Source organism: Oryzias latipes, chromosome 22 (assembly GCF_053564925.1).
Source record: "Oryzias latipes strain Hd-rR chromosome 22, Olatipes_Hd-rR_3.1".
Classification (NCBI taxonomy): domain Eukaryota; kingdom Metazoa; phylum Chordata; class Actinopteri; order Beloniformes; family Adrianichthyidae; genus Oryzias; species Oryzias latipes.
In genome coordinates this window covers 18,347,343-18,370,618 of record NC_136258.1, presented here as the reverse complement: position 1 = coordinate 18,370,618, position 23,276 = coordinate 18,347,343, and the positions used below count along the sequence as shown (strand labels likewise).

The following is a 23,276-nucleotide window of genomic DNA, read 5'->3' as shown; positions in this document are numbered from 1 at the left end:
TTGAGCCCATTGACGTGCAGAGGAAGCTCCTGAAAGACTGACATTGAGTGTCACGTATTCTTCGTTTGGTGCTGGTCCACAGTGCAGCGGTGCAGTTCCTGACCTCTCTTTTCTAGTATTTTGCCTAATGTCAGCTGAGAAAAATGGCACCCTGTTAAATGAGAACAATCACGTTTTGAACCCACAACAATAATGACCTTCGTAATAACACAATGTTCAATAACGTTTTGACTTTCAGCTTTTATTCACGTCATACGTTTTACAGAGAGAATTGTTGCACTGACAGATACAAGAATTGATCCTATCATCCCTGAAGGCAGGAAAGTGGTTTGGAGATTTAAACAGTACAGTTAACTGTTCCCACTGGAAATAAAGTGCCTTGCTGGGTTAGAGTGATCGTCAGAAGGAACAACATTACCTAAACCTTTAAAGAGAAAAAGGTTCTCCGTTGGAGCGGGCAGGTTTGTTCAGCACCATTGTTTATAATAGACGGGTGTAAAACTGAGGCGAACCAGTCATGTAACTCCTCTTGCTTGAAGAAGCTGCATGGTTTGCTCCAAGACTTCAAGTCTCTTCACTTTTATCGTCTTAGAATAACTCACAGGGAGCGTGGATTTTTCAATAATGGTCCATCTAAAAGTGCTCTAATGCAATAAAACAGAAGGTTTTTCTTTCACTTTGAGCATTTATTGGCATTATTGCTTTCAAAAGCAATCGCTTCTCATGAATGCAAAGTCTAAAGACTTTTTTTTTTGGTAAAACTTTAAGAACTCACTCTGATGAAATAAGGAGTTAAACAAAAGGAGGAGCTAAGCTACATTTAAGCAACATTAAGTTTTAAACTTAGAGAAAACAATTTAAGTGTTATTTTATATGCTAAAGTGCATTTAAATTAAGGAAATATTGATGGGAACAGGGATAAAAATATGTCGCCGGTTTTGAGCAATCAAAAGCCAACTCAAGTCAATGTTTGTATGTTTACCTCCTGATGACAGCCATGATGGCGAGCAGCATGAACCTGTGAAAGTGACTTCACAGGTTCATGCTCCTTACCTGCCTCTCAGACCCGAGGCTTCTTCTCTTGCTCAAAATGCCACCTAACCAGATTGTTAATTGCAATCCCTGCTTTGCAGGAGACAGATGTGGTCAGCCAAGGGCTTCATGACCATTTAATGTAAAGAAAAGAAAAAGGGAATTTTACAAAAGTAACCTTTTTAAATTGGCCCATATGCTTAAAGACCCACTCTGATTCTATTTTGATCTAATTTAAAAGCGTCCAGTGATCTTTTAATTATGATTGTTAAAAGTACCAAAAATGCTTCTTTTTTTTTTAATCAGAGTGGGTATTTATTACTATAGTGGATTTTTTTCTTTGTTGGGGTGCTTTTTCTTTTTGTCCCAGCATTTAAAAATCCAAAATCACCTACATAAATATCTTGCAATAACATTCATATAAAGCATAATTTAAACGGTTGGATGTGGCCTTTTGTGGTCAAGTGACAGCCAGAACAACTAAACCAAACTAAATGTAAAGGGGGAAATTCTTGCTTGAATCCTCTGCTTAGTTTTCATTCTAGCTGAAACCGCGGAAGAAGATGAGGTCCAGGTCCTGGTGGGGAACAGAGCAGGAGGAAGATGAAGGAGCAACTCAGATCTTCGACTGACTCCATGCTTCCAAAAATTAAACGGCATGCAGAGAAGATGAAATGCAAAGAGCCACCTTCTTCTGTTGGTTGCTCGCCTGCATAAACCGACATTAAGCATTTAACAATTTTTCATGGCAGCACAAAAGAGAAACGCAAACACTGCAAAGAAGCACTTGTTATAATTTACATTAAGGCATGCAGCTGTGCAATTCTTTCCAAGGCAGAACTACTTTTGTTTGTCACATTTAGTTTGATGAAACACAAATCTATTTAAATCGAGAATTTATTCAACTGCAACGTGTTTAAAATATCAGAAATGAGAGGGTCTTTTGAGTGTTGTGGTTTATGCTGTTGCTGATTTTTTGGCCGTTCAAGCCTCCTCCCAAAGTATACACCTCATTTTAAATATAAAGTGGGTGTGTAAAACAGCATATGTGATTTCCTTGTTTGTATGCAGTGGATTGGTAATCTGTCCAGAGTGCACCCCACCTCTCAGCCTCTTACAGCTGTGGTCCCCGGCTCCCGGGATCTCTGTGACCCTAAATAATTTGAACCAGGTGTAGTAAAGTAGATGGAAGTTCCAAAACATGTTTTTGTCACGTATTACTCACCAGAGTGCGTTTCTGTTTTGTAGGAAAAGCAGGTTCCTTTCTTCAGGCTTTGGTGGCGTGTCCACCGTGTGATCTGGCTTGTGAGCATTAAGTGATCAGAAATGAAACAATTCTGAGCATAATCTCTCAGTATTACGGAATAGTAGGGGTGTAATGTTTTATCGATTAAATCAATGAAGCGATTATTTTTCTACAATCTAACAAGATCAATCTGTCTGATTATTCATCAGTTGTTAATCAAACCAACCTATACCATTATAAATCATTTCAAAATTTTAAAAATTGATTATATTGATATTGGAAAATACCATTTGGATTGAGGCACTGTAGGTTTATTTTACTACAACGTAAAAATGACCAAGTGCATCACAGCAGACAACACACATGGGATGGCAGCAAAAACGGATCAATCGATCATTCCAGTCCAATGTGTGGAAACACAGAATTTTCCAAAGACGTGATCATACAGTGTGGTAGAATGTTCTAGTAATGTTCGATTTGCACTATTTTGATGTGGAAAAAAACAGTGGGCTGACTTTAGGAAACTAAAATGTGAATGGATTTGCCATTAATTCATGATTACTTGTTTGTTCACATATTTAATCTACACTCAATTATCCTGCAAGAATACAAGGAATCTGGAAAACTTCACCTGCTCTGTTCAGTATCCAGGTATTTATCTCGAGTCACACTGGTTGAATTTTTAGCTAATTATGTTCTGAATCAATTTAAGGTCAGTGAGTGAGATTGATCCAAATGAACCATTATCAGCTATGAATCGTATCACAACCACAAATTATGATACGAATCAAATCGTTACAACCCTACAGAACAGGATTGGCGGTGATTATAAAGTTGGGGCAGGCTTCTGTGCTGATACTTGTGCTGCGTTTAAAGATTAATAACAGTCCCTCCAAGCTCATATAATGTGTTGCAGGCATTTTCTTGTCGATCCATGTAGCTTTAACAAACAAGCAAGTCAGCCACTTGCCAGACATGAGTTATTCTGGGAGTGTTTCTTTCCCCTCCCCATTCCACACATTGAAATATGCAAAAGAGTGGTGGGTATGGTAGGCAGCTGTCAACAACTTCCATAGCTTCCCACCACCACCGACCAATCAGTGCAATATCTGAATCTCACCAGTGGTGACCCGCTGGCTACAACTGACATTAATCCTAAATCTTACAGTCAGAGGGCTGTGATGACGGGATGTAATGTGGCGGTGTGAGAGAATGCTGATCCACGCTCTAACAAGCAAAGGTGCTGATGCTAATGAGCAAATCTGTGGCTCTTTAACAAGCCTGCAACATTTGATGTCCTAATTTTCACGAGCTGTGTCTCAGGGGTGCAGGATAATGAGCTGGCCCGGGATTCCCAGTGCAGCGGCCTGTGTAACCCCTCTCACGCAGGGGTACACTGACTCCTGACAAGCCTCAACAGTAGCAGAAAGAGGAGGGGCATATTTCGTGGGTGCAGCGGGGAAGGGGGAGGCAAGGGAGGTGGGTGCATGTCATGCCTGCTTGATATGATTGTTTGTACACACCGATCATTGTATCGCTGCGTCCAAGTGAGAAAAGCTTGTGTTCTCTGTGACAATCTGACCTCGGGCAAAAAGAGCACTCAAAGAAGGAGGAAATGGAGAAGGGAAGCATGGCGGGTGGGAGACGAGAAGCAGCCCGTATTCTATCTGGATAGAAAAATGCTAACACATCGAGATGGCGTGTTGGTTTGCTGCTACATGCAATGACTTCCTTCAGTCGTACAGTGAAACCCGAAACATAAAGAAATCTGGATTCTGATGCACTCTGAGGCAAATTAACAAATGTGGAGCTCAGTGACCTCAGTGTCGAGACCATGCACAGAGTAAGCAGTGTGCCCAACCACCCCCACCTCTAACTGCTGCGTCTGCACGGCCGCATTAGTCAAGCTCAAATGGGTTTTTCCGCCATGAGAAGCAGAGCATGACATGCACTCAACAATGGCAGGCAGATGACGAGCCAGCTCCATTTGATGATAGCCCCTGCCGATGCGGCCTCTTTTTTTCCCCCTTCTTCGTGCGGAGGAATATGAGGACATCATGATTCATTATCGGTGCACAGGTGGACCAGGATCTAATGATGGAGCGTAATCTTTTAAAGCAGACTATTTTGTGTAGAAAATTGTGTTCCTGCAAGTCACTGACAACAAAAGAAAAGCAGTATTGTTATACCGTGACAGGTTTTTCATAACCCTTATCTCATAGTTCTGAGATATTGGTGCAACAAGTTTTAACTATGTTTTCATGCAACTAGTCATCAATTTCCACCTTAAATAAGGTGGCTTGTTGAATTACTTGTTCACAGAGCCTTTAATTTTCTCAATGAGTGCCTCTGTCGGTGCCTCTAATCACCAACAGCTATTAACACTGCCCCCAACTGGCTTAGCTCAATAAGAAGATAGAATAGTTAGTCAAAACTTTACTGTCATTCATGTAAGACGTTTAAACATCCCACCTTAATATTAGAAATAATTTTTTTATTACAGTGACCGGCATGGTTTCTTCTTCTTTTTTTTTTTAGGAACTCAAATTATACCTGATCTATTAAATGCTCACCGCTGAGCCCCATTTGAACTTTTGACCTTCTGTTCACCGCTCATGACATTCAAGGTAATCCCCTCCACTGGTCCTTAATCTAATGGCCGTTGACTGCCCTGACCCCGCCAGAGCTGAAGCCCCAACATGCACTCGCCACACGGTAGCAGAAAAGACAGGAAGGCAAACTTCTGATAACCTGCAAGTGAGTTGAAACCTTTTTTCTTCCCTCCATGTTTGTACTCCGACACATGAGGGAAGACATTAAACTTAGTAACAGCTCATTTTAAATTACACAACTTTAGGCTCAGATTATATTTAAGCAAAACCTTTGGTCTTATAACTTAGTTTTATTTTAAGGAACTGTCAATTTCAACAAGATTAGACTTGTTAATAGGCTAGTTTTTTTATTATTTAGTAATAAAGTAAAAAAGTGTTTTTTAAGACAAACCGTGCAAAGTCTTGAATTTTATTTATTAGGTTATTAAATAATAAACTATAGAAGAATACAGACATTTCGGATTTTTGTGAAGAGCTGATGGCCGCACACATATGATCCCAGTTTAGTCAAACCCAGATGGAAACTTTCGTCAACTGTTGCCGTCAAAGTAAGGTTCATATGGATCACAGCCAGATACAAAACAAATTGATGAAATGAGAGCTACAAGATGACAACACGTTTATTTAGTAGTACATTCTGCAAACTAGAAATTTTTATTCAAACTTTAATGGCTTAAAAAAAAAATCAAAGAGAAGGAAAGCGGGAGAAAATTTAAAGAGCGGGAATAGGAGGGGGAGGCAAAAATGCATCTATTCACAAGCAAGGAATGCAATTTGTTCAACTGACAACACAAATAGTACAATTTAGTTCAGAGAACAAAGCTTTTTTTCCTCTTCTTTTTTAAACATTTCTATTTTTTGTCTGCCATTCCTTTGGAGCTAGAACATAATACAAACTGTACAGTTATTGAACTTTTTGAAACCACTCACATTGGTCTCTGAGAAGCATTGGAATCAACGTGACAATACCTAACTACAGCACTCTAAAGCTATTCTTGAATGTAATCATCAATAGAGCAGACATTGATGTGTGTATGCACATTTCAAATGCTTACAAGGTCACCATGTTAAAACATCTGCATTTATTAAAAGTATGACATCTAAAAATTAAACCTTTGAACAACTGCAATTCAATACAGCGACATGGGCCGGGAGGGGGGGTATGTACCTCATGACAAACAGGACAAAGTCACTGTCCATATAGCTCGAGTACCTCAAAATATACAATGTCTGTACTACTACTCCTCATTATAGTGTTTCTGTTGGGCAAGCAGCCTAGTTTAGATGGGATAAAACATGATACTGGGTAAGGCAAATCGGTGAGCTTATTTATGAGCTGAAAAAAAAAAAAGGAAAGCAGTGCGGGACAAAGACGTCGCCGCCACCGCCAAGGGTCACACAATAAACGCCACAACTAGAGTACATCAATATGTACAAGAGGGCGCGAGCGTTTTAAAATCTCTACAACTTCTCATAGGTAGTCCTCTGTACAACAATATACAGGATGCATTCCAGGCAACCAAAGGTAACTCTGAAAAAGCTTTATGTACTTTTTTTTTCTCCGCAGTAACAATTTGTTGGGAAAGAAAAGTGATTAAACAGATAAACCGTGCGTTTCAACGATATTCTTTTAGTTACAAAGTACACAGATTAGCTACAACATTGAGCCCACAAGTGGATGATGTGAATAAAGTTAGTGATTTGGTTAAAAGACTCAATTTTGGGGGGGAAGCCTATTACGACGTGACATCAATGCTGCATGCATCACATCTAAGAAACTGCTCAGTATGGAATTAACATTAAAAAAAATGTTTTTTCCAATTTAAAAACTCTCCAAGTATCAACATTTTCCCCTGGACCAACAAAGGATCCACTCCTTCAGAGCACTGCTGTAATCGGTTCTGGCTAAATGGGGAAAAGAAAAGTCTCAAATCAACAGGCAGGTGGCTTTAATATTGTGGCTGATCGGTGTATTTTTAGTCACACAAGTCATTTGTCTACCATTTTGAACTCACATTACAATGACAGATTTTAACTAATTGAGCTTTACATGTAGAAAAAAACCCAAAAAAAAGCCTTGATTGAGCAGCAGCTGATAGAATAGAATCAGTTGCTAAAATAATTGCTTTAAAAAAAATTCTGTTAGTGCAGAGTTCCTACATGCGTAAGGATAAAACTGAAGGAATACTTTTTTGTCCTTTTTTCTTTTTTAGCTGAAGGGATGAAAAAATGAAAAAAAAATAAAATAAAATAAAAACATCCTACCGAGTTTGAGGTATTTCCGTTCTCAAATACTCTAAACCGATGAGTTCATCTTTCGGTTTAAGTTTTATTTCAGTGGATGATCCACTACAGATTTGAACAAATTCCAAGACAGATCAACACATGTACTAATCAATGTCTGAGGTAAAACAATTCCAATTAAAGAATATTTTCACAATATGAAGCTAAATATTCAAACTCTCTTTCTCTGTCTTTAGAATTAGGCCATTAAAATTTTTAACCCAAACATTTTTGAAACACTTATTTTGAGAATTACATAATAAAGCATTGTGTTATTCCATTTATTTATCTAAAAGAAAATATAAACTACATAAATGATTTTTTTTTGACAAAAATAATACCATTGAGGTTTGCAAAGTAAGTGCTAGATAAGAACGTTCAGTGCATTTAAAAACAAACTCTAGAGACCAAAAGGGCTCATTATAGAAGCTTCAAAAAGGGGAAATTTTATCATAATTTTCATTACTTTAAGGAATTACATTTCTCTTGTGATGCAAATACAAATACATGCTAATTAAAAGCCCTAAATACTCCTAAAATAGCTCACTGCCATTATTTTTTTTAATATGTTTGCATTGGGACAAATCTGCAATTTCTGCCGAGATGGGTGTTAAAAAGTATTTTGGAGGAATTTTCACAGATTAGATTTTTGCCATAGCAAAATCTATGGTTTCAGGATTGCTCATGATTTCCCCAAAACATGCAGCATTTATTTTTCATTTAGCAGTTAAGACACGATTCAGGCTGTTTTAAAGTACTTTAGCAATTCTCTGCTAATTTATCCAACGTCACCTGCTGATCATCACACGAGCACCCTTTCAAACGGACGCACCCCCTTGCTCTACTAATTCATTCTGTGTTCACAGAGTGCAGATGGAATCTACACGATTCTTCACACCAGCACTAATAACCACAACCTTTAGGGGCCAAAGGAAACAAGTTTAGTATTCAGATATAAAGTTAGTTTGACTTTTCCAACTAAACTTTTACGAGGGTAAAAGCAAAGTTTTTTTTTTTACTTTGCTAAAATACAAGGGTCTTTGGCATCTTTGCCTCAAAAGCATTTTAGAAAGCAGCTATTTCAGGTTTAATAAAAGATTTATAAAGGAATTGAAGGAATATCCACCACAAAACTAAATGCAGTGACACTGTTAGGATTGTCTTTTCGATTAATAATCATGCACTTTGTATCACTATTCCATATATGGAAACACTAATAAGTTACGGGAGGCTAACTATTTTCACGAAAAATGTTAAAAATAATTAAACTAACATAGCAAAAAACTAACTCGAGCAAAACAATTTATTCCTCCAGAAATTAAGACAGAAATATAAACATACAGAAACGGTAACGTAAAAGATGGAAAATAAATTTAAAATAGTTTCTCATCAAGAAATACATCTAGCGTGTAAGTAAAATTTCATCAGTGACCATCTCTTTTTGTTATTTCTTCTTAGAAGGAAAATTAAATACAAGTTAACCCACGGATAATATACTTTAGCAGCAAGCACAGATGTAAAGTGAGGTGAGAAAACAGTTTTTAAGTAAAGCAAACGATGGATTAGGAAGGTGCTTAAAACCACCCAAAATTTTCTCAAAGTTTGAATATTTGTTCTTGATTTGTCCATTTATAGACAAAGTGGTGCACAACATAAACTACGCATCAGAGTTCTCGTTCTCTGGATTGCTAATGCGATAGGTTTTTAAACTTACCTGCATCACATACAAAAACTGAATTATGTGAAAAGTTGGCATAGGCTGTAATAAAGCTGAAATGTGATCCAAAAGTCATGGCACCTATAGTGGTCTCGTTTTACATTTTGGAATTAATAAATATGATAAAACGGATCAACTAGTCAACTCCTGGCTAGTATTATATCAATCTACTCCACTTTTTCACTCAATTAATTGTCGAATCCACTTAATTTAAAAAGAATATAAAAGTATTCAGATGTTTTTTTAGCTGTTTAAGAGTTAGTAGAAAAAGAATTTTAAAGTAAAACTAAAACATGAGTTTGCAAAAAAAAAAAAAAAAAAAGAAGCAACCATTGGTAAGTATGGGAGCATCGGGATGGCAATTCTCAACCTGCAGCCTTGTTTGTCTCCTGAAGATCCACCTTCATAAGTTGGACTTTAGAGTTGCAAATAAAGTCCCTTCCACTGAACACACGTGTGCACTGACATACACAACCTAATATTAGTCTATTCACATAGATAGACATGACAAATATTTGATATAAAATGGAAAAAAAAAAGATCCTTCCACTTCATACTGGTAAATTGACATTATTACTGTTATTATTAGAGCATGTACAAAAAAACAACAACAAACAAAAGTAAAATGTAAGCCAAAAAAAAACAAAAGACAAAGCATAAGGGAAAAATATTGGATTCAACTGGTTTGATATAGAGAGCTTACTGTGCTGTCAACTATACAATTTACCCGTTTCGTGAAAGGAACAAAAACTAAGTGCGGGAAAAAATAACTGAAGCACAAGGTCATTGTGGCTGGAGGACAAGCAGTTCACTGGATAGATATTTGTTAGAGTTACAGGAGAGCAGGAAAGGGCAAATAGTGCATAAGAAGTTCTTTTTTTTGTCATTTCTTTCATTTTTAACTTAAAATCAAGCTGCATTAAATACAGGCCGTTTGTACAGGACAATTGCACTTCACAAAAACAAAAATATACAGACACACACGAGGAAATGTGAATCAAAAATAATTACAGCAAACCCATTACCATTTAAGCCGATTCCTAATCAAAAAGAAAAACTTGTAGACTCACTTGTTGTGAATTACTTTAGAGGAGAATATTAAGGAGAGTGAACATAAAACAGAGACGAGACGGTGGAGATCCTAAACTCCAAGTGGACAGGTGCTGCACTATTCCAGGTTTGTGTGCATGCAATTCCTCCTCTTCCCATGATATTCCCTTCTTAGGAACCAAAAGCTCAGAGTGACGGAGAGACAGACTGCTGAGCTGAGCTGCTGTGGGTCTTGAGAGGGTGGTGGTTTGTAAACTTTATGCAGTGTTATTGGTTGGAGGTTGTGTTACCACATGTCATCTGTGAACGCAGAGTCCTTCGTGAGAAAGGGAAGGAAGGAGGGAGGGAAGGAAGGAAGAGAGGAGGAAGAAGGAAGGAAAGAAGGAAAAGCCCCTTCAGACCGACTGTAATTCTAGGAGATTTTCAAAATATTTCATTCTTAAGAGAAAAAAAAGAAAATCTGCCAGAAACATTCACATCGTTGTTCAAATATTCAACTATTTCGGTTGCTATAGAATATTAACATTTAAAAGGGCAATTATCCTGTTCTTATGTTAAGAATTTTTTTTTTTTTTACAGTTTAAATAATTTCAGCAGCAAATCACAATAAATATGCTTCTCGACTAAAATAGAGTTTTTTTCAAGCTTTTGCAAAAGGGCATGATTGAAAACATCCGTTGACGGACTGATTTATGAAACCAAAGTTATTGAAAAACGTCCTCAGCTGCAACTTTTTAGGCAAAATATGGACATTTCCGAATAAATCCTTATTTGAAAGTATTAATATTTTATTTTAATATATAACATTTTAATATTTCAGAATGTAATCAACATTTCAGAATATTACTTTGTTAAGGAATATTTGGTTTTTATGTTGTACCAGCAGTTTTATTTTGATCAAATTTGGACCATTTTGCTGGGTTAGTCATAGAGTTCATGGCTTTTCTGACAGTAAATTTTAGATTGGATTTAAATGGATTATTACTATAAATGTATACTATAACGTTACACCTACACTTGACTGATTACATAAAGAAAATGTGGGCTGTGGACACCTGTGCATTTAGGGTGGAATACTCTTCTTTTTACAGTGCAACTACAAAAATACAACTATGAATGCTGGACAGCAATTGTGCATTTTCTCGCAAGATAATCTTCATTTGTTATGTCCTACACCAAATCAAAACAAGCATTCCCTACAGTAAACACCAATTCCAAAGTAATGTCAGAATTATTGATCAAGTTATAACATGCTTATCTACTTTGTCAAGTCTTGTTTGCGCAGAGGTCTTTAATAACCGTTCTCTTGCTTTTTTCCCCCACCTACAGTGTCTTCCAAAAGTATTCAGCCTCTTGGATGTTTGTCGCTTTTGTTGCTTTCATAAATCACTCATGGTCAATAAAAAGTGTCTTTTCTCACAAAAATGTACTAGACAATTTGTTGTTTGTATAATTATTCAACCCCTTTTAAATTAAATGGTCTAATTTAACAGAAGTCCATCCAATTAGTGTCAATAGTCTCATAATTAGTGAAATGAAGATCACCTCAATGGTGTGGGTGTGTCCCAAGTGACTAAGTTATAAAACACTAGTCTATGAAGGGTCCAGACACTGGTAGAGCGGTTTTCCTGGCAACCATTTCACCATGATGACAGAGGAACACTCCAAGCAACTCAGGGAAAGAGTTGTTGAAAGGTACAAGTTAGGGGATGGATACAAAAAAAATTCCAAGGCATTGAACATCTCCCGGAGTTCAGTAGATCAGGCCTAAATCAGGTCGCTCCCATAAACTGAGTGACCGTGCAAGTAGGAGATTTGTAAGAGAAGCCACCAAGACTCCTACGACTACTCTGAAGGAGTTACAAGCTTCAGCTGCTGAGAAGGGAGAGACTGTGCATGAAGCAACTGCTGCCTGTGTTCTTCACCATTCAAAGCTTGATGGGGGAGAGGAAATGAGAAAGCCACTGTTGAAGAAAATACATATTAGAGCTCGACTACAGTTATCAAAAAGGTATGTGGAAGACTCCATGATCAAGTGGAAGAAGATTCTTTGGTCTGATGAGATCAGAACAGAGTTTTCTGGCCGTCAGACAAGATGTTGTGTTTGACGGAAACCAAACACTCCACATTTAAAAATACACCATTCCCATTGTGAACCATGGTGGTGGCAGCATCATGCCGTGGGGATGTTTCTCAGCAGCAGGCCCTGGAAGACTTGTGAAGGCAGATGGCAGAATAAATACTGCAAAATACACTGAATTCTAGGAGGACAATCTTTTTGGGTCTGCAAGACAAGTACAGCTTGGGAGGAGATTTATTTTCCAGCAAGACCAGGATCCAAAGCATACTGCAGGAGTTACACGGGAATGGTTACAAAAGAACCAGGTAAATGTTCTAGAGTGGCTGAGTCAAAGCCCGGACATAAATCCCACAGAGAATTTGTGGCTGGACTTGAAAAGGGCTGTTCATGCCCAGTATCCACGCAACCTCACAGAACGTGAGCAGTTTGCAAAGACGAATGGAGCAAAACTCCAGTGTGCAGATGTACAAGACTGATTGAGACGTATCCACACAGACTCAGTGCTGTGATTGCCACCAAAGGTGCATCTACTAAACACTGACTTGAAGGGGGGTGAATAATTATGCTAACAATTATATTTCATTTTATATTTTTGTTTCTTTGACATTACTTTTTAGAATCTGTTTTCACACTGAAAGTTTTTTTCTAGTAAATGTTTGTGCGAGAAAAGGCGAATTGTTTTGACCACGAGTGATTTATGAAAGTAACAAACAACCAAACATTTTGCAGGATAGCTGCAGCGTTCCAAATATCTTTGCTTTTTATAAAATATAAGTAAATAAAACGTTATCTCTACTTTATAAGTTGCAGAAATTGTATCAAAGCATTGATGTAGTAATCTGACTGACACTTTTGATAAGGATTCTTATAGTACAGCTTTATTTTGGTAAAAGAAGCGATAGAATACTCCACAAGTAAAAATAAATAAAATCATAAATTATTAACAAATTCAGTAGGTAGAGCTGTCGAGGTCATATTTCTGATGACTAGCTGCTTGTTTTTCCAAACTTTCCTGCCCCACCCACTATCACCTGGTTTTCATTAAAAAACTGCAAAGGCAGGGTGGATGAAAAAGAAGCATGACAGCAGCCCTGAAGGATATAACTTTGAAACCTGTTCTATGGACGACTACCACCGTGTCAAAGTTTTTTGTACTTGGAAGCTTTGATTTTAAGATGAAAGGATAAAAATAAAGAATATAAATAAAGAGACAACTTTCTTGTTGGTGGAGGACGCAGCCATCCACTGATCTAGAAACTGATCAACTGCTCAGTCAGAGAAGGTAACTGAGCAGTAATGCGACACAGTGACACCTAAACTATTCATTGAATGGTATTAGCCGTCCAATAAAATGTAATCAGGTAGTGAGACAGTGATCATCACATTTAAAGCAACCTGAGAAGGTGAGAACTATTAGTTTTGCTCAGTATAACTATGTTTTTTCTTTGAACTGAAAAAGCTTAAAAAGTAATCCTAGGATAAAGTTGAGAGCCGCAGGTGGAAAAGGCAGGTTAGATTTCAAGAGTTTTAATTTGCCTACATTTTCCTAAAATGCTGAAGTCTAATTTTTGCAGTAAAATTGAAGTTATGTATAACTGTATTTTTGAATCAAAGCTGTAAATTTAAAACTAGAATGAATCTAGAATTACAGTTTTGTTGAGTGATCATCGCCCACAGTAGCTGCGGTTACATGTGCAAAATATCTTTGATCGGATTAAAGATCGGATTAAAATTGAACTGTGTACATGGGCCCTGAAAAATGTTATCCGATTATAACAAAAGTTTACATACGCCACACTCTTGGTTGGAATAAATCATTTTGACAAGCGCAAAACTCTCTAAAATACCGGAAACGACCGTAGAAGAAACAGCGAGTTCCGCTGTAAACAAAAAAAACTGCAGCATAGAGCAAGATGATCTCCTAAATGTGCTTTTATTATTGTTATGATTATTATTCCGAAGCCTCCTCCGGAGCGCACACCGTAACAAGGCACCCTCCCTTGCCTGCAAACTCGAAGCTACGAGTCCGGCTGCTCTGCACAGAGACACGGTTTGCACGCACAGAGCAACTGGCCGGTCCTGTTTGTGCTCCAAAGACTTCTCTGGAGTGCCACACCGTCTACGCATGACCTAAACCAGCGGCGTAGTGACCCACGATCCATAGTGTTTATATGCACCACGAGCGGATCAACAATCGGCATAACCCACCTATCTCGATGGGCAAGAAATTTTGATCTGAATGTGTCTGATCGCGGCACAGTATTCAAAACAGCGTGTTTACATGACGCATTTTTATTCTGAACAGGCATTTATTCTGATTACTTTTGTCCATGTAAACGCAGCTATTGAACCCTAAAACTGACATGCTGATAAATATAAGCCTCGGTTTCATGCACCCCCATATACTCAAACATTAACAGTACCCTGAAAGAGCCTAGAAATTGCATCGACAACCACAAAGAAAAGAAACCCACTGAAAAATGAAAAAAACTTTAAAGCTTAAAAACTAGAAATTTATTTTTTTAGGGGATTCTTCTATACATTTTCAACCTCAAACATTGTTTTCATTACAGCTAGGAACAAATCAAATTTTTAAAAAGTATCTCTATATTAATTGTTTAGAATTTTATAAAAACAAATTTGTAATAGTTTAACTCTGCGCAAACAAGAAATTGCATCCAAATCGGCAGACATCTTTGTAGTGGATAGGTACAGAGAAAAAGGATGGGTTGGAGCTACATCATGATCATTGACTGTACATGACAACTCTACTGAGTGACCCCTCCCCCCTCACATTCCAAAAAGGAAGTACCTGCTGGTCCCAAAAAGCCACAAAAAAAAACCATTGACTTCTATTGAGAAACAAACGCCTATTATATTTGTCAGAACAACCACTCTTGCTCTGCTACACCTTTTATCATTTTTTTGCTGATCATTTTTTTTCTTTATTGCAAGTTATTCAAGTAACCAAAGTAATTCAACTGACCAATCACTTGCCTCACTAAAATATTTGTCATCTTGTCCTTTTGTTTTTAAAATGTTATTATGTTTTTATGTAAAGCACTTTGGGTAGCTTTAAGGCCGTTCACACATTCTAAAATATCCCCGAACCAAGCACCAGTTGGAGCTACTGGTGCTTGAAATATTCCTGTTTTCTTTGTATTATTCTGACAAGCGCGTAAATACTTGCCCTCTTCTTCTGAGTGAAAAGCGACTTTAAGAAGCGTAAAGTTGCGCAGCGCCACCTTGTGTACAGGAGTATTTCTGTTTTACATTAAGCGCCATCTAATGTCAGGGAATGAAATTGCATGTTCGCTCGGCTCATCGTCAGCGAAAATCTCCTGGGTGTGAACACAAAAAAAGTGGCGAAAAACGCTGGCGAATAACGCCTGGCGAATAACGCCTGGCGAATATTCGTCCCGGTGTGTACGGGCCTTCAGTTGTAAAAATCTATAGAAATAAAGTTTGACTTGAATTGATAAAAGTACGTCATCTCACATTAAACATTTGAAGCGCTTGATTGACAGATTCTCCCCAGTCTGCTTTAGTGGTTTGGACTTGGACTGGTAATTAATATTGCGATAACGATATAAATTGCGGTATATAAACAAATAGCAAAAAAAACAAAAACATAATTTCCATTTCACTGCAACAGTTTAAAAATTATACTCCAAATGACCCTTGTCGACATAGGAGCCAAACATCAAACATAAAAGGGCTAATCTGATTGATCAACAACGTAAATGGGTCCTTCTGATTGGTTAAATGCATGAAGGGATTTATTTCATTTGTTCAGTATTTCAAGCTGCCATGAGTTTGTTTTAGCACATTTAAGATAATCATTTATTGCGATTTTTGCCGTCTTTTGCGGTATGCATATTGCACAGCTTGATTTCGCGATAACGATAAATTTGCGATATATTGTGCAGGCCTAGTTGTTGCCATAGAAACTTTGACTCAGACTGACTCAGACCTATCACTGCTTACTGACGACGTCTGGTTCCGACATGGCAATGGCCGTATCAAGAGAAAATGGCAACTGAATTTAGTTTGATTCTTTGGAAATTGAAGCAAGTCATTTCCTACGGGTGACATCACACTCGCTCAGTCCAGTTCTCATAAACAGTCAATGATTATGATGCTTAAGATAGTTTTTAATAAGAATTAATTGAAACAGAAATTCTGTGTACAGTATATTATTTTAATTATTTTTAAAAAAGGAAAAAAACTCCAACATTTGTTTAAAAAAAGAAAAGCTGCATTTTCCCAATCTCTATTATAATTAGGTACCTCAACCAGAAGCTCTTTTAGTAAAGAGATATTATTTTATAATAACTAAAGTTTAACCTTGATCAAATAGATGTTTTATATAAAGAGTTAGTCCCACACTTAGCCAAAATATTCTCATAACAGCAATTCTTTAAAGATGCAAAACATGCAATGGATTAGTTTCTTTTGCTACCTTAAAACCCATGCAAAATCCAAAAATAAGCAAACATATTTTTCAAAATCTATCAGATACTTACTGTTTCATCGTTTTTTGATGGGTTAAGTCTGTTGAACACTGCTTCAATAAGACTTCGTCTGTGAACAGGATAAAGAATAAAAACTATTAGTTTTCAATTTATTTAAATGTGAGCGGTTACAATTACAATTGCCTAGTTACAGATACTGAATTCACTTTTAAGAAAAACTGTCAAATAAGTTAATATTAAAAATTTAAAAGACGTACTTGCTTGCCAGCTCTCCACCCGGAGGGAGGTTTGGTATGGTCTCAGAGGTTAACATTCGCATAACATTGACCAAATCAGGAGTACCTTTATCCCACTCAGTTTTAAGGATCTCTGAAAGGAATTGTAAAAAAAAAAAAAATTGAACAGATTTATTTTCCAATACACATTTATTTACATGTATGTTTGTGTGAGAAGCTTAAAAATATTATACACTAAGCACTTTTTTTTTAAACACCAGAGCATTTTTCCCCCCAACAAAACACATTGGTTTTGCCATTTAACAGATGTCTGGAAATTCTATTATTTACTGTCTGTTGACTTTATCGGGTGAGCTGGAAGAATTAAATGCGCATGTCAATTTATAAAACAATGAGGAGCTTTGTCATCACATTTGAACACAACTAAATATTCCACTGTCAACGCAGAATGAAAGCAATTGGGAACCATTACTCGGACACAAAGAGGTAGGGCACGTAAACTGACAGAACAAGATCAGCAGGTCTGAGGTGCCTAATGTGCAGAGATGACCAACTTTAGACAGAATAGATCCGTGCAGACCTCCAAGTTCAGAAACAACACATACTCATGGAATGCGTTTCTATAGCTGACCAACTGCATTCAAACCATGCATCATGAAGGACAATGCTTTGTATGACGCAGCAGCTTAAAGAACTGGACTCTAGAGCAGTGGAGATACTTTCTCTAGAGTGACAAACTTTTCCACTTCGTAGTTGCCAGAGAATGACTATTATCAAAATGCAAAATGTCGACTTTGGTGGAGGGGCAGTTTAAACAGTGTTTTTCAACACTGGTCCTCAGGGCACAGTGGTCTGCATTTTTTCCATGTTGCACTTGTTAAACACACACCACATCCAACTCCTCAACAAGCTCAGCAGAAGCCTGAGAATGTCATAAGAAACAGGTGAGCTTCAGCATGAAATACTAAATATATCCAGAACAGCGTGTCCAAGGACCAGAGCTGGGAAAGAATTATAGTGAAGGGTTGTTTAACAGAAACGTGGCTTGGCCTTTTAGATTCATTGCAATAAAAAAAAGTAAAACAAAAAAAAACAAAAAATCAGTGCTTAAGCACAGCAAGAGATTTTGGACAACTCCATGCTAATGCATAAAGCAAAGTTCATAAAGATGAGCCAGTTTGGTGCCCTGAAAAATCTGGACTAATTCCTGACCTAAACCATGTTGAAGACCTTTGGGTTTGGGGTGAATTAGACCAAAGACCATGAGTAGGAAACCTAACTATTGAACATCAGTGTTTGCCCTTAAGCTTCTTAAAGATCGGTCAAACCTTCTTATAAACATCTGCAAAAAGCACGGCCAGATGAGCTTAAGCTGTTGTAGCAGAAAGGGGTGCAGCAATATTCTGGATGAATATTACTATTAGGATGTGACAAAAATAATCTACGTCTTTCCTGTTACTTAAACTGGATACTTTAAACACTGTTAGAACCAGCTTGTTTTTGCGAGCGGAGAAAACAACAGGATGGTCATTTACAAAAGCAAGTGGCACTCTGGTTTGCTCCTGCAGCAGTGAACCTTGTTGGGTGATATTTAACGTACCCAACATGCTGGCAGTTAGGAGTTTAGCATTTCATCCAGAAATCTAAATTCAATTCAATTCAATTCAATTCAATTTTATCTGTATAGCCCAAAATCACAACAACAGTCGTCTCGATGGACTTCGATCTTAAATCAGATCCACACAACTAAAATAGTTTCTCTGTGACACTTGTGTTCTGCTGTTGACATTTGTGTTGAGTAGCTTTTGTGGGCAATGATGTTTTAAAGTCTAGCATAGCAGGTTAAACTCATACATTCTCTATTCTCTTTGACATTGAAGGCTCATCTTCGGTTTCCTTACGGATTTATTTCAGCACTGATCCAAATCCGTTTTTTTTTTTTAAACTTTGCTAACTTGGGGGTTTCAATTTAGCGGCCGGTTCAGCCGCTTTAGGAAGGTGGCGGATGGATTTTTGACCTACAACAAGAATAAGACGGTTGTGGAGAGAATCCCCTATTTTCCCAAAATAAAACTTCTTTAGGAATAAGATTATAAACGAACAGTTGTGGGTTCTTGTTTTTTTTCCTCTGTGCCCCGGTACCAACTCTCCCACAGGCCGGTACAGGTGCATGGCACAGGGGTCTGGAACCACAGCTCTACTGGCCTGGATATGGTACTTTCTTATGTGTAATGTGACCAGAACATAAGTGCAGCTTTGCACTTACAAAAAAAAACAAAAAAAAGGGGTCTATTGTAGCACAATGATCTTGCAAATTAAAAAAAATCCTCAGCCCTAAGAGATGAGCAAAAACATTTAGTAATAAAATATTTACTTCTATTTATAACATTTTCTGGTGTAGAAATACTTTTAAATGATCTGTCTTTCAAAATGCTCTTGTCCACTCACTATAGGCAAGTCAAGATTTTACACTAAAAGTAAAATGAATCATGCATAGCTTGCAGAAAGAGAAATGAATCATTCCACAATAATACATAAGCAATTTCAAAAGACCTGCTAATAATGAAAACAACAGCAATAAACAAGCAGATTTTTTATATCTGACAAACTGAATGAATTTTAATGTTAAATGACTTATTGTGATGATAAAACATTGCGTAGACTCACAACATTAAAAAAGCGCATTAAAACAAAAATAGTCTGCATTGTCCAGGTGGTACTAATCTAGTACCCTCAGTTATTAAAAGGCTTTCCAAATCCTCAAAATAATTGTTTAGCTAGTCTGAAGAATTCAGATCTCTTGCTATGTGTTATGCTGGAAACAAATCTTACCCAAGCAATAAATGTGACTGATTTAACAGGGTTCTCATATTTACGTGAAAATTTTGTAGTGAGAGTTTGCCTAAAGTGAAAGTTACTGACAATACTTTTGTTTTTCAGTGCAAGTGCCAGCATGTTTAGCAGCACATACGATTTAACAGGGTAAAATACAATCAAAAGTGCAAATACAATAAATACATTTATGTCTCAACATTGCATGCCTCAGTTGTTGCCATGTTAAAAAGCCTACACAAATAAAGATGCTCAAACAAGTTTCCATACAGTAGGCAAGTACTAAAATGCTACTTAAATAGACCTGGTTAGTTCAGACAAATGTAAGTTTCTCATAACTACCTTCAACTCTGGCCTCCAAGAACTTGTCCAGTTCCATCTCTCGCATCACTGCTTCTTGAGATACCTTTGGGGCCCCAGGAAAGCAGATTAACACAACACTCATATTATCTCGACTTCCCTGCGGAAAATAAAGAACAATACATTAAATGAAAGTCTGGTATAAGACTGAGTAGTGGAACATGCAAGTGAAAGTTTTGTGAACGTGTCATACCTTGTACAAGCAGGTGTCCACAATTTCATTGCAGACTCTTTCAAGATCATCCGTAACCTCTAATCTTGATCTCACAAAGCTACACACTTCCTCATTCCCCATAACATCCCAGATGCCATCACAAGCAAGTATGATGAATTCATCGTCCTTCTCACTTCTTTCTATTGCATAAACTTCAGGCTCTGGAGAGACGAGCTGCTCTGTGGGGCCTTTGCCATCCACACACTTATAGTCAAAATCACCCAGAGCTCTGGATACAGCTAGAGACCCATTAACACGCTGGATCATGACTGAGCCACCAGCATTCTGGATCCTTTCCTTCTCTAGTGGGTTGCTTGGCTTGTGATCCTCTGTGAAGAATTTCACCAATCCACTCCTGCTAAGGATTCCACGCGAGTCCCCACAGTTAATGAAGTACAAATGGCTTGGAGAAATCATCACCCCTACAGCGGTGGAGCCACTGCGGTCATTACTATGCTTCTTTTCAGACAAGTTTCGTATGTGTTCGTCAAACATCAAGAATCCAGAGCGGATGCCATCCTTAACTTTATCCACCGTGCTTTCAGATTTCTCCTTCAGAGCACTCTGGAAGCCTTGGCTACTAGTGATGTGCTCTAGCAGGTGCTCACAGCAGTACTTGGCCACCTGAGAGCCAGCATGCCCATCATATACAGCAAAAAATGACCAGCACTGAAGAGGCGAAGGCAAACTAACTACTGCTGTGTGCGCATCTTCCATCTCAACCCGCCATCCCTGCATGCTGCTCAACCCAAACCTTAGCTCGTTTCCCTCCCCAGAGTTGTTATGTTTTTCCATCTTTGGTTTGTCCAGAAATGCACCCATTGTGTCACCCTGAAAGCCTGTTAACAAAAAGGTAAAAGAAAAATATCTAGGTAAGACATTTCAGGAATAAACAGTCAAAAGCAGCAATCTGAAGAGTATAAACACCCAATCTATTATTGTTCAATATTCTAATAGACCTTGATTAATAGATCTAAGTTGTTATCATGAAGCACTATGGTGCATTTGCCATTTTGAGGAGTTGTCCGGCTCTACAAAATCGAGTGCCCCTTAAATTTTCCAGGTCTCTGCAAAAAACCAGTGTGCATCAATGCTCACTAGATTGGTGAATCTACATCACAATACAATGAGTTTGAACAACTTTTCATGTGGAAAAGAGAACTCTCTTTATTTTTTATAAACTATACAGGTTCCATAATCAGAACACAATGGATTCATAAATAGTCTTTGTAAAATGTTCATATTTATTCGATTTTTACTTCGGGAAATCGTTGAAACCATATCTTCCATTGCAGAAGGAAAAAAATGGAGAGCGTGGTGTCCGAATTGCTTTTAAAATCCAGGGCAATAGATAGTCTTGCACGGTTTTAGCAGTTGGGGAGCATGGAGAGAATTTAGACAAAACCCAGTTTTTTTTAAAGAAAAAATTGTTTTTTAACGTGTACAAGTATTAAAGTATGACCAACTAGGTTTCTTTACGTTTAATCAAAAAGAAGAACATTCATTTATAAAAACAACAAAAAGGAAGTAAAAACATATCTTTGCTGTAAAGCCTCACAGTTTGGATGAAATAAATTACCATAAAAATCTATACTGTGATTAATATGAACCCAAAACGAGACTAAATGGTCTGACACCATTCAAATACTTAAACACAATAAAAAATTGACAAATACCAATAACATTAAATCTTCATAAAGCAGCCTATAAGTATTATAAATATTGATTGTTTATGACATTCCGTGCTGCTAAATAAAAGAAAAGTGAGCAGTGGATTCTAAAAATAAATTATTTTTAAAATTGATAAAAATTTAAAAAACAAATAAAAACACATTTTACTGTACAAAATTATCATGAAATCAAAGACTTACACTTTACTTAAAGCCATGCAAATTTAAAAATGTTCACAGGCAAGTTACAACGTTTAGTCATCATCAGGTTAATATCAGGTCATAAAACCTAGGATTAGAATCTTAAAGCTGAGTTTAGGTCCTTACTCTGAAACATAAATAGAAGACCAGTGAATATGTTTTGGATATGTATTTAGAACGTTATTCGTTTCAAGTGAATTAAAACGCCTTATAGCACTGGTTTAAGTTCTAAGACAACGGTACAGAAACGAAATTATAAATGTGTCAATGCACGTTTCTGACCTTCGTATTTTAAACACCCCAGCACTGGTTAAACTGGTTAATTCAAGTAAAAGCACAGTTTGATGCCTAAAGCTAAATAATCCCAGCTTTACCTGTGTGACCAGTTTCTCAAAAAGAACTACCAAGCTCAACCTTTGACAAAATGTTACACTAATGCTAATGCTGAAGTTACATGGCTAGTTAGTAGCATGCACTTGCGTTGCTCAGTGCGTATCTGTTTTAAGTTTTAGGCGTTGGTTTACAGCGGGTAGTTAAATTTGTATGGACCGGTCTCATTTGGTACTCAAACACCCTTGCCTAATTGAGGGCCTTGACCCTTGTGCCCCAAAGCTAACTACAACAGCCTACTTTCATGTTTTGCTAAAATGTTAAAAGGCGAGCAAAGCCGTCGGCCTTGCTAATCTACCATCGGTATGCTAACTTAGCATTGATAGCTCACAACACTTATACCTTTAACAGTACTTTTGAAACCGAGTAAACATTATACGACTTACTTACCAAATATCAGGACAGCCGCTGGAAGTGAAAAAAATTGCGACAAAAATAAGATCCAGGAGATTGTAGTATTCGGCACAAAATGTACAACGCTAAAAACAGGGTTTTGCGGTAGTTTACCTTAGCTAGCTAGCCTATAGCTAGCAATAAGAAGTCGTCACTCAAGATTCTGTATAAACAGTGGTAATGCGGCGGTCCCCTTTTGCGCGCACCCGCAAAGCATCACATTATCTCGTGTGGCGAGTAAACAAATTCTTCAATTTTTCGTATGTAAGGGATTGGGAGAACGAAGCTTTGCACAGCTAAGCCCAGGGAGGCTGAATCGTCTATTCCTGTCTCTCCACTTGACAGGTTTGACAGCTTGCTAGCCACCGTTAGCTTCTAGGAAGCAACGAGTCAGAGGCAGGACCCGGATGTTGCAGGCTGCGTATTTGAAAAACATGACATCATTCCTGAAGAGATGTGTCTTGCTGCACACACATGCGCACAAA

General features: G+C 37.5%; 1 protein-coding gene across 3 annotated transcripts; it reads right to left on the bottom strand.

Annotated features, from left to right (window-relative positions):
- Positions 1-225: 225 nt before the first annotated feature.
- On the bottom strand, positions 226-23,254 carry ppm1aa (protein phosphatase, Mg2+/Mn2+ dependent, 1Aa). Of its 3 annotated transcripts, none has more exons than XM_011490347.4 (6): positions 22,789-23,218; positions 20,117-20,976; positions 19,906-20,023; positions 16,753-16,864; positions 16,547-16,604; positions 226-1,609 (listed from the first exon to the last, which is right to left on the bottom strand). In XM_011490347.4, the coding sequence occupies exons 2-6, from the start codon at positions 20,957-20,959 to the stop codon at positions 1,574-1,576; spliced, it is 1,167 nt and encodes a 388-aa protein (XP_011488649.1). In that variant the 5' UTR covers positions 20,960-20,976; positions 22,789-23,218; the 3' UTR covers positions 226-1,573. The 3 variants fall into 3 exon arrangements, with proteins under 3 accessions (XP_011488649.1, XP_011488651.1, XP_004082332.1); XM_011490349.4 differs by lacking the exon at positions 226-1,609 and adding an exon at positions 5,493-10,240 and having other exon boundaries at positions 22,789-23,254; XM_004082284.5 differs by lacking the exon at positions 226-1,609 and adding an exon at positions 5,493-10,256.
- Positions 23,255-23,276: the final 22 nt, after the last annotated feature.

Coding starts and splice junctions, on each gene's coding strand:
- ppm1aa (XM_011490347.4), bottom strand. CDS start 20,959: ATGGGTGCATTTCTGGACAAACCAAAGATGGAAAAACATAACAACTCT. Junction 16,865..19,905: donor CTTGGAGGCCAGAGTTGAAG/GTAGTTATGAGA, acceptor AATTCCTTTCAG/AGATCCTTAAAACTGAGTGG. Junction 16,605..16,752: donor GGTGGAGAGCTGGCAAGCAA/GTACGTCTTTTA, acceptor TCCTGTTCACAG/ACGAAGTCTTATTGAAGCAG.